Source organism: Gobio gobio (assembly GCF_949357685.1).
Source record: "Gobio gobio genome assembly, chromosome: 24".
Classification (NCBI taxonomy): Eukaryota; Metazoa; Chordata; class Actinopteri; order Cypriniformes; family Gobionidae; genus Gobio; species Gobio gobio.
The window spans coordinates 8,018,660-8,031,178 of record NC_137120.1 but is presented as its reverse complement, the minus strand read 5'-3'; the positions used below and the strand labels follow the sequence as shown (position 1 = coordinate 8,031,178).

At 38.9% G+C, this 12,519-nt stretch overlaps 1 protein-coding gene across 1 annotated transcript; it reads right to left on the bottom strand.

Moving 5' to 3' along the window:
• Positions 1-463: 463 nt before the first annotated feature.
• Positions 464-12,121, bottom strand: LOC307120821 (CD48 antigen-like; the record flags this gene model as incomplete). Its single annotated transcript, XM_079807996.1, has 6 exons — positions 464-1,298; positions 6,003-6,070; positions 9,081-9,182; positions 9,294-9,581; positions 11,396-11,725; positions 12,073-12,121. 6 exons carry the CDS (start codon positions 12,119-12,121, stop codon positions 1,245-1,247), a joined length of 891 nt encoding a protein of 296 aa, XP_079664122.1. The 3' UTR covers positions 464-1,244.
• Positions 12,122-12,519: the final 398 nt, after the last annotated feature.

Genomic DNA, 12,519 nt, shown 5'->3' with positions numbered 1-12,519 from the left:
AATAAACCAAAACTAATACAAACTTTGCTAAAGTGATTGTTTTGAACAAGTATTAACTTAGACATTACTAAAAACATATTATTTTAGCTAAAGTATATTTGTATCAATACTGTGTCTTTTGCCCCGTGTGTCTGTGGGGTAAAAGCCCCCTCGCCACCGCATACATTTATAAGAAACAAACAAACCACTTTTCTTTTCTTTTTTTCCACAAAAAAATCTGTAGCTCCATCTATGTTAAAAAAACCCATATATCTATTCTGCAATCATACACTATAGGATTAGTGAAAAGCAGATTTTTCTTAAGTTTGCCTTTAGCCCCGTTGGACCCTATTATTATTTTTTTGGAGAATCTTAAAGTAAACTTGTTTATTTCTGTTTGACTTGGGTCTGAAAGAGTAAATAGTCACATGCCATTGTCTCACAAAGACAAAATGCAGTAACAACTGAAAAAAAATGGCATGTTGAAAATGTTGATTTTATTTTTCAAGCAGTTTTCTCTGAATATGAGCATATTTGAGCCAAACTCATCTTTCACAGAACAGTCACAGTCTTAAAACTATCACTTTGAGAAACGAGTTATGGTGGGTGTGATATCAGGTGTGAGCACTGCTGTAGATACAGGGTCAACGTATTTATTATTTAAGATCATAATGCATATTGACCCAAAGTATGTGCATTTGTTTTCTTCTTTTTTTTTCACATTTCATAGTAATATCACTGTTTGAGATCTTTTTTTGTCAAACATAAGCATTTACTGGCTCAGTATTCTGTGGTAAAGCTGTTCTGTGGAAAGCAAAGGTCACATTGTGATCATCATATGTGACAGAGTGGAAAAACACCTTTAAACCACAAACTAATGACACCTGAAGACAAACACGGACAAACTGACATCAACAACGGATGTCCAGTTATAGACTCATGCTTGTGCAAAAGCTGCTTGTCTAAACAACAGACCAAACCACATCTCTGTGCAGAAGTAAATTATTCAGACCACAGCAGGTTTCATTTTGGCTCACAAACGGAGCTGCTATAGTGGGCCAGAGTTGACCTCCAGGATCTTCGACACATACCATAAAATAAACACCTTACAGTTTTATATTGTTTTCAGAAATAGCTCTAAATTCTGTTGCTACATGTTGATTCTCACCAATCCCAAAACTCAACCAGGAACTGCAGGGTGTTTAAGAGTTTTCTATTGAAGACGATCATCACAGCTGGATCTGGTACAATAGACTGAAGTCTGATCATCTTCTAATGGCGACACCAGCATACACCACGTCATTCTCCTCTTTAACATTCTGTAAAAAAATCACAAATTTAGTAAAATCTTATCTTGAAGATTGATTGAGATTCAATGTGATATATTGTAGCAAGTGCACATAAAGTGTGTCATTCTGGACAGGGCGAATGAGCTGCTGATCTGAGCATGTGTGTGCCAAGCAGTTGACTTGAATCATTTTTTTTCTTTATGATTTCTAATGGTTTATGTAAAAAGTTGACAAAGACTAGTTTATTCACTTTATATGCTTCAGGTATGTAAAATGTTTCACATCATTATTGGGTGCTTTAGATATATAATTGCATATACACCGATCAGGCATAACATTATGACCTAATATTTTGTTGGTCCCCCTTTTGCTGCCAAAACAGCCCTGACCCGTCGAGGCTTGGACTCCACTAGACCCCTGAAGGTGTGCTGTGGTATCTGGCACCAAGATGTTAGCAGCACATCCTTTAAGTCCTGTAAGTTGATATGTGGGGAGATGGATCGGACTTGTTTGCTCAGCACATCCCACAGATGCTCGATTGGATTGAGATCTGGAGAATTTGGAGGCCAAGTCAACACCTCAAATTCGTTGTGCTTCTCAAACCATTCCTGAACCATTTTTGCCTTGTGGCGGCACATTATCTGCTGAAAGAGCCACAGCCACCAGGGAATACCGTTATCATGAAAGGCTGTACATGGTCTGCAACAATGCTTAGGTAGGTGGTACGTGTCAAAGTAACATCCACATGGATGGCAGGACCCAAGGTTTCACAGCAGAACATTGCCCAAAGCATCACTGCCTCCACCGGCTTGCCTTCTTCCCATAGTGCACCTGGTGCCATGTGTTCCCCAGGTAAGCCACACACATGCACCCAACTATCCATGTGATTCATCAGACCAGGCCACCTTCTTCCATTGCTCTGTGGTCCAGTTCTGATGCTCACGTGCCACTGTTGGTGCTTTCGGCGGTGGACAGGGGTCAGCATGGGCATCCTGACTGGTCTGCGGCTATGCCGCCCCATATGCAACAAACTGAGATGCTCTGTGTATTCTGACACCTTTCTATCAGAACCAGCATTAACTTCTTGAGCAATTTGAGCTCCAGTAGCTCGTCTGTTTGATCGGACCACACGGGCCAGCCTTCACTCCACACGTGCATCAATGAGCCTTGGCTGCCCATGACCCTGTCGCCGGTTCTCCACTGTTCCTTCCTTGGAGCACTTTTGATAGAGACTGACCACTGCAGACCGGGAACACCCCACAAGAGCTGCAGTTTTGGAGATGCTCTGACCCAGTCGTCTAGCCATCACAATTTGGCCCCTGTCAAACTCGCTCAAATCCTTACGCTTGCCCATTTTTCCTGCTTCTAACAACTTTGAGGACAAAATGTGCACTTGCTGCCCAATATATCCCACACACTAACAGGAGCCGTGATGAAGAGATCATCAGTGTTATTCACTTCATAATGTAATGCCGGATCTGTGTACGTTAAGTTATTGCATGATTACGTAAACAAACATGAATCAGATATTTGAACCAGCTAATTGAAACAAACTGTCCGAAAGAACCAGTTCTCGACAAAGAATCTGACTCCCCATCAGTATCCGCCAATGTTTACAGTGTCCATGAGCGGCTCAGTTCACAATAAACTACATCACTGCATGTGCTGTGAGTTAATGTGAATTTGAGAACGCAATGTGCGCCAGTTAGTCTTTATTTTCATTTTCAGATCATTTCCAACAATTTTGTGCACCGATCATTAGCATTTGTATACATGTTGTCATAGAAACTTAAAGGTCTCCCAGCAGTTTTCTTCCAAAATAAAACTTCTTGGAAGTTAAGAAATTAAGACATAGGCCTGTTGTAATTTTACTAATGTATTGTAGAGTAAAAAAAAGTGTTCTTGCTGGAAAATGTGTCCTTGATATCTCATAGCTTCAAAATTACTTTTAGACATGAAAATAGATGCACAAATTCTATTACAGTGCATATTAATGATAAACAACTGTGAATGAATTGAATACATGGCCAGATATCAAATACTTATTGTAGTATCATATGTAACGCCACAATGGACATGAAAATCTGATCTGGGGCTTCATTTATAAAACTTTGCGTAGGATTTGCGTCAGAAGTGGCGTACGGATGAAACATAGGACGTGCGTACGCACAGAAATATTCAGATTTATAAAACCGTGAGCACGCACATCCTACGCAGTTTTCCTTTAATAAATCACAATCAATTCTAAATGTAGCGCAGCTTTTGCGGCTTCATGTCATGTCCATAGTTGACCATAAATAGTCCATGAAACGCCCACAAGTTAATATTCATCGATTGCGAAATCATGGCAAACACAGAGAGAAAAAAAAAAATGTAACTTCACTCAATTTGAAGTAGAAGTTATCGTTGGCGAGGTGGAAAAGAGGAGAAAAAATGTGGTTTGGAGGGCACAGTGTGGGCATTACTAATGCCAAAAAGACACTTGAATGGCAAAAGGTTGCAGACGCCGTAAATGCTGTAGCCTCACAACCTCGGACCGTGGCCAAAATAAAAAAAGAAATGGTCGGACATCAAAGTCGAGGCAAAAAAGTGTCTAGCGCTCCATCGCCTGAGTGTGTCCTTGTTTGCCAGCAAGTCTTCTTGCTGTGTGAAGATGCGTTCACTCCGACTCCTTCCATTTGCCAGATCTTCTAAGAGCGCAAGATCAGCCATTGTGCGTCATTATGCATTGTGATGGGGCATTTTATTTCCATCCATTTAATTGCATCTGACAAGTTACAGATGTCGGTTATAATGTACGTGGAAATGGAAAATAGTTCAGTGCAAATGTAATGTCTTGCAGCTTTCTGAATGGTTGAGACATACGTCATACGTTATTTTATCAAAAATAAAACTAAAGGCATATGCATGAATACCATGATTCCATAGCTGATGAAGAAATTTTACTATGAAAACAACTCTCCCCAGCGGACGGATCATCCATCCGTCCATCCACCCCGCCCGATGGACACATTGACGAGAATATCAGTTTTGCACATTATTTCGTTCTGTTTACCATATTATTTATGAGGATGAATTGCATAACATGCTTTTCATTTTGCTTCATCATAACATGACTTCTTTTTGCAAATATGTGTTCATTTGCATTTCTGATATAATTTTCGTTTGATTTTGTTTGTTTTACTGCAGATCGATAAAACGGGTGTTTATGTAGGCTGTTCATTGTAAGACTTGCTTTGTGAAGTCTTCATGTTATTTATGAGAGGCAGTATTGCCATTTCTTTTACACAACGGTCTACAGTTTCACACACTTTCACGTGTTTCTTCCATCTGCCGACGGTGTCGCCATTTCTCATTTCACCTGTTTTTGTGCGTACGCCTGGGTCAGAGCTTGCGTGAAGGACCGCACATTTTCCCGTCAAGTTTGCTTTTTATAAATACCAATTATTGCGTAGAGAGCGGCGTACGCCTTCTTTTGTGCATACGCAACATTTATAAATGAGGCCCCAGATATGTTGGACAGTGTAAATGCAGACTTATGAAGCTGGTTTAACATTAAAGGGTTAGTTCACCCAAAAATGAAAATTCTGTCATTAATTACTTACCCTCATGTCCTTCGACACCCGTCAGACCTCCGTTCATCTTCGGAACACAAATGAAGATATTTTAGTTGAAATCTGATGGCTCTGAAAGGCCTCCATTGGCACAATGCACGGTTCACTATCAAGACCCTTAAAAGGTACTAAAGACGTCGTTACAAAGTCCATCTCACTACAGTGGTTCTACAATAACTTTATGAATCGGCGAGAATAGTTTTTGTGCGCAAAAAACCCCTAAATAACGACCTATATAGTGATGACGATTTCAAAACACGGCCTCATGAAGCTTCGAAGCGTTATGAATCAGTGAGTCGATTCAGCAGTTTAAATCGCCAAATTTCAGCAGTTTGGCGGTTTGACACGCGATCCGAATCATGATTCGGCTCACTGATTCATAACGCTTCGAAGCTTCATGAGGCCGTGTTTTGAAATCGTCATCACTATATAGGTCGTTATTTAGGGTTTTTTTGCGCACAAAAACTATTCTCGCCGATTCATAAAGTTATTTTAGAACCACTGTAGTGAGATGGACTTTGTAACGACGTCTTTAGTACCTTTTAAGGGTCTTGAGAGTGTACCGTGCAAAGTGCCAATGGAGGCCTTTCAGAGCCATCAAATTTCAACTAAAATATCTTCATTTGTGTTCCAAAGACGAACGGAGGTCTTACGGGTGTCGAACGACATGAGGGTAAGTAATTAATGACAGAATTTTCATTTTTGGGTGAACTAACCCTTTAATTTTAAAAAACACTTTTTCTAATGGATGGTTCTGTTTCTGCTTTCTCACACTTCAACACATGTAGACGCCAAATCAGCAGAAAAATCAGATTTATTTTTAATTTTTTAGAAAAAGCAATTTTGTCACTTTCATTTTCTAAAGACTTCGTTTTCTTGTAAACAGTGTTTATTTGTGGCAGAAACCCATTGAACTATAGAGTGTTCACTATTAAAGTGAACTGAAGTGTTCACTGAAGTGTTTTAGTTATTTTAAAGTCTGTAGGCCTTCAATCTTTCAACATTTCTCAGTTGTTTTGAATGTTTGAATGTGTCACATACAAGCACACACATATAAATCTGCCTTACGGCTCAAATGATACAGAGACAAACAACATATATTAGTCATAAATGATCTTACCGATTTCTTTGTATTTCGTTTGTAGAATGTCGGATCAGCGTAAGTGATCTCTTCATCGCGAGTCTGATCTGTTTCAACAATAATATATGCAGTACAACAACAAAACATCTTGAGTAAAGGTTTTTTTTTTACTATGTGTGTTATCAGGGTTGCATTAATGTTTAAAATAATTCAATAATTTTAATAGTGCATTATATAGTTTTAATGGCATTTAACAAGTTAATTCAGTTTCACTTCATGAGTTTCTCTCACATTCCCTCTCTCACAAGTCTCTAACAGAGTATGTTGTAATCAAATTTGCAGATAATTTTTAAATCAAGTAGCCTAGAAATCTAAACGCACCCTAGCAGCAGCAAATCTAATTGGCAGCCAGGGCGTCAAGCAACTCTCCGTTGGCTTGCGAGCTGGAAAAACCAAACTCTGGTCAGGCCAATCACATTGGCCCTCATTTATCAATCTTGCGTAGAAACGGGCGTATATGTTGGCGTAAGATTATGCTTGCACTCCTCTCACCGCCTGATTTATGAAGCTGTGCGCACCGCTGAAATCCAGGTGTACGCAAAACCTGCCCTTGATAAATGCCGCGGCTGAAAACGATCGTCATTAGAATAACACGCCCCTATATATTCAAGTCTCTGCCTCCCCCACGCCCTCATTTTATGCCATAGACACACTGAAGACGGCAAAGAAGCGCAACTTCTCTGACGTGGAGATCGAGAACATCACCAGGGAAGTGGAAAAAAAAACTAAATTGTTTTATTTGGGAGTTTAAAGATTGGGATTAAAGGCGCCCACAAAAAGGTGTACGGTGGAAATCCAATTTAAATAGCTGTTTGGATGAGAAATTACCTATCACAATTCATTATTTTACAGCACGTGTTTTGAAATAATTAGCATTTAATTTCGTATCACGTCACATGTATTGGGGTGTACAATAGTGATGATGATGTGATGTGGAGTACCATTCATTCACTTTAATAATTGCATGACAATTTGTAAGATTCTTCTTCTTATTATTATGATTTGTATTATTAATGACGCTTAGGCCTATTGTTATTTAGAAGAAGAATGTCGTTATTATTATTTATTTTATTATTATTTAAAAGAAATAGAATGTCATTTTTATTATTTTGTCAGTCTGAATTATTTTCAGTCCCAGTCCGTGCGCAGCTGCCGGGCCTAACCAGTAACCAACGCCAGGTAAAGCGCACAGGCTCGCAACGGGAGGAATACATATGCCTACCAATCAAATGCTTTGGTAAAGTCACACAAATTAAACATTGAATGTTGCACAAAAAATAAACTCTGAAGTTTATAATTAGGCTACTATATCCCTATTCGCACGGGATTAGTAGCCTATTATGTGGGGACCTCTGGTGATTTGTAATAATTGCAGAGAATGTCTGTGATCTTAATCCGTGCGAATCGGCCATGTCTGTAATATGTAAAGTTAAAATTCCCCCGCAAATTACCTACCATATTTCGCCGAACACAGAGGTCCTGTGATAATATTAGTCCCGTGCGAATCGGCATCTCTGTGATTTCTCTGTGGCATCGCTGGGATTAGGCGGATCGTATATCATTTTTGCAAGGTTTTTGTGTCCTGTGCGCATTTCTATCTTTATCTTTCACGAAGAATGGAGCTAGGCTGCATAAAATGCGCACCGTTATGAATTACTACGCGCGGATTACTTTCACTTTAGAATGAGCACCTTTGGGAGTAAATTGCTTGAATGGTGTGTTTAATATTATTCTTAATGAAAACCACAAAAACAGAACTGTACAATGTCAAACTCGCTTAAATAGGCACTTTTACATTTAGCTTTGAAACTGAATCTTCCGTGGTATATTATTATTGCTCAGTTACGTTTTTAATTGCGTCTGTTCTCTAACTGAACTAAATTATTTTGATTACTATAAAACAATCAAAATTATATCGATGCCGCTGCGACTGTTTATAATTTCATACAACTAGATCTATAACGAAAAAACATTTTCAAGTCTTTACATCATATCCGGGAGATAAGTCAGTAAATTCGAGTAAAATCACAGCTTATCTCGTGCGAATGCGCGAATTCAGATGTGGGGGAGTAATTTCTAAATAACACGAGGTCCCCAGATAATAGCCTACTTATCCCGTGCGAATAGGGCTTTAGTTGTTGTTGTTGTTTTTTTTACAGTGGGTCATAATATAGCATATATTTGTCAGTGCGTTTTGTGGTGTTAGGATTTTTTTTTCTGCGCATTTTCTCACTATCTCAAAACGTGCGTACACCATCTCCTGAGCTGGCGTAGGATTTGAGCGTGCCATACGCCAACGTCCATATTGATAAATCTCAAAGTCACCGTGGTTTTGGGTGTACGCCAGGTGTACGCTGGAAATTTGGTGTACGCACTTTTGATAAATGAGGGCCATTGTGTATAGAGTCTGTGGGCGGGCTTAACATAATGACGGCAGAGTTGCGGCGGTTCCGCGTGCTACTTGAGAATAAAGAAGCTGGCGAACAGCGGTCTTTTGAATTAGCTTTGGCTGCGACTCTGGAAGACTTGGAGTTCAGCTTTTCTTTGAGAAAAGAACAAAGAACGGCACTGAAGTCATTCTTAAGAAAGGAAGATGTGTTCGGAGGTTTGCCGACCGGATACGGCGAAAGTTTAATCCATCAACTAGCTTTACTTCACCTTCTTCATTGCTCTGGTTGGTTGTAGCGACATCCTATTGCGTGCAGAGGGAATTTGAAAGACAACCGTTTATCCCGCCCCTCGGATTGAGCCCTGACAATGGTGTGTTCCCAGACCCAACGTCTTGATGTGGGTCTGGCTTTTCAGGCTATACATCAAGAGATATATTTAACAAAAGAAAAGTTATCGACTTGTTTGTATGGTGGAAAATTGCATTAAAGCTCAAGAACTGAAATATGCTGAGGACTGCACTTTTACTATAGAATAATTATAGTGAGAATAATTGTGATTTAAATTATAATAAGTGCTTTCAATATTTAAGTTGGGAAAAATTTAGAGTTTATTTTTCAACTATTGCTTGTAATAATGATAAAAGTAAAAGCAGTAGGTAATTCTTGCCTTCTTGGTCTATTTTCATGTGTTTCCTGCAGATGCAGAAGATCCCGACAACTGCAGCAACAAACAACAGAGATCCAGCTGAGATCAGCACAATCAGAGAGACTGGAGGATGAGAAGACAGTTCGTTCAGTTTTGTAGTGATAAAGAAAGAATTGAGTACATCAGTCTGATCTACATTAAAAATCAGAGATCAGCTCAGTATATATGTCGTACCTGCACATGTGTGGCAGAGTTGAGTGATGTCCAGATGTCTGGTCTGGTTGCTGATGGGATTGTTGAGCACACAGCTGTAGGTGTTTTTATCCTGATATTCCACCTCCAGAGGTAGAGAGAGACTGATGTTGAGATCAGACACACTGATGCTGGACAATAAACTGTTTCCTTTGTACCAGGAGAGAGTCACATGACTCACATTCAACACTGAACACACCAGTGAACAATTTGATGATGATGAAGAACATTGTGAAGAGTTACTGCTGATGACAGGGACAGGCAGACGAGCTGAGAGAGATTAGAGTAAGTCGTGCCACAGTTTGTGATGTCATACGTTCATTGTGTTTGTGACTTTAGAATTGTAAAAATGATGCTGTTTAAGATGCTGACATTATCATAATTATTCACAAGAACATTCAATAAAATGAGTCCAAGATTAATGTTTATATCAGATTTTACAATTTCACTATTGAAAAATCTACAACCCCAAATCAGAAAAAGTTGGGACAGTATGGAAAACGCAAAAAAAAAAAAGAAGTGATTTCTAAATTTACTTTGACTTGACTTATTTCATGTTTTGTCTGGTCAACTTCATGTCATTTGTAAATATGCATCCTTTCCTGTCATTCAGACCTGCAACACATTTCAAAAAAAGTTGGGACAGGAGCAATTTAGGGCTAGTAATGAGGTAAAATGGTTAAATAATGATGTGATTTGAAACAGGTGATGTCAACAGGTGATTGTAATTATGATTTGGTACAAAAGCAGCATCCAAGAAAGGTCTAATCCTTTAGGAGCAAAGATGGGCCGAGGATCGCCAGTTTGCCAACAAATACGTGAGAAAATTATTGAAATGTTTAAAAGCAATGTTCCTCAAAGAAAGATAGGAAGAGATTTGGATATTTCACATTCAAAAGTGCATAACATAATTAAAAGATTCAAGGAATCTGGAGGAATTTCAGTGCGTAAAGGACAAGGGCGCAAGCCTAAGCTGAACAACCGTGATCTCCGATCCCTCAGGCGGCACTGCATCAAGAATCGTCATTCATCTATAAGCGATATCACCACATGGGCTCAGGACTACTTTGGCAAACCTTTGTCAAGTACCACAATACGTAGTTACATCCACAAATGCCAGTTAAAACTGTTCTGTGCCAAAAGGAAGCCCTATGTTAACAGTGTCCAGAAGCGCTGTCGACTTCTCTGGGCTCGGAGGCATCTGGGATGGACCATCACACAGTGGAAGCGTGTACTATGGTCAGATGAATCAGTATTTCAGGTATTTTTTGGGAGGAATGGACACCGTGTGCTCCGGACCAAAGAAGAAAAGGATCATCCAGACTGATACCAGCAACAAGTCCAAAAGCCAGGGTCTGTCATGGTATGGGGTTGTGTCAGTGCCCTTGGCAAAGGTAACTTGCACTTCTGTGAAGGCACCATTAATGCTGAAAAGTACATAGAGATTTTGGAGTATAATATATGCTGCCTTCAAGAAGACATCTTTTCCAGGGACGTCCATGCATATTTCAACAAGACAATGCAAAACCACATTCTGCACACATTACAAAGTCCTGGCTGCGGAGGAAGAGGGTACAGGTACTTGACTGGCCTGCCTGCAGTCCCGACCTGTCTCCAATAGAGAATGTGTGGCGCATTTTGAAGCGCAAAATGCGACAACGAAGACCCCGTACTGTTGCCCACCTTAAGACTTGTTTGCAGGAAGAATGGGACAAAATTACACCTGAAACACTTCATCACTTGGTGTCTTCAGTCCCTAAACGTCTTTTAAGTGTTGTGAAAAGGAATGGCAACATTACAAAATTCCCAACTTTTTTTGAAATGTGTTGCAGGTCTGAATGACAGGAAAGGATGCATATTTACAAATGACATGAAGTTGACCAGACAAAACATGAAATATTTTGTGTTCATATTGTGTGCAATGAAATACAAGTCAAAGTAAATTTAGAAATCACTTCTTTTTTTTTTATTTGCGTTTTCCATACTGTCCCAACTTTTTTTGATTTGGGGTTGTAATATTTATGATGCATTTACTTTAAAGCTATAGCAATAATAGGAGAAAAAGAGACTGATATTAAACTCACCATAGACATTGAGACTGAAACTCTTTCTCACACTGCTGGTCTGTAGTTGATAATCTCCAGCATGTTCAGTTGTGATGTTTGTGATGGTCAGAGATCCAGTTTGATGATCCAGCTTCAGTCTTTCTCTGAATCTCCCATCAAGAACATCATCATATACAGTGATTCTGTCGGTCAGTACACTGATTTGAGCTATTAAAGTGTTTTTAGTTCCAAACCTCCACAGAATCAGATCTTCATCCATTATATCAGTAAGATCAGGGTTTAGAGTGACTGAATCTCCCTCCATCACTGACACTGACTGTATTTCATTTGTTTCATCAGCAAACACACCTGAAGAACAGAGAGCAGGTCACATATTAAGGCTAAATACATATATTTGCTTAAGATCACTGGTTTGTAACCATTTAAAATTAAGATTTAATATTATATGTGAGCCAATAATTAATCCAAAAAACAATTAGATCTTTGTGATTAATGAAATGAAATAGTTGAATGACGAGTAAATGGGGAAATGAGCACTAGAGAAAGAAAAACTATATAAAGTGGGGTTTTGAACAATATCATGAATCAGCAATATGCCGATTTAACTTAAGAATATCTTTTATCTGTATAATAATAGCAAATGCAAATCTTGTATGAAGAAGCAAGTAAATATATAAAAACATTTTATAACTTACCAACAGGTCGCCACAAACACAAGAAGAACCAAATGACAGCGTCAACCATTTTCTTTGACATTTTAATAGCTGCTCCAAGATTATAACACGGGAATTTCTGACAACAGAAGGTTTTGACTCGACAGAACTGTGATATGAATCGTGTGCGTGTGGATCCGCCCCCAACAGGACACAACCACCCTTCAGTCGATGCACACTAGCTGTGACCACATATAGTGTCACAATATATTCTCTTCTAGCTTTTAAGACTCGCTGTTCTTAGTGCTGAAAACATGTAGTCTGCTGTGTCTTTCTTTAATTCTTTTTGTGGCAAAGCAACAACAAACAGGTTTGTTTCCATGCATTGTAGCTACCATTTTAGTCCTTCTAAATTACTTGTTTTTATTATTTATGTATCACATAATTAATGTTATTTATTTGTTTGTTTATTTGTTAAAAAGATTTGTA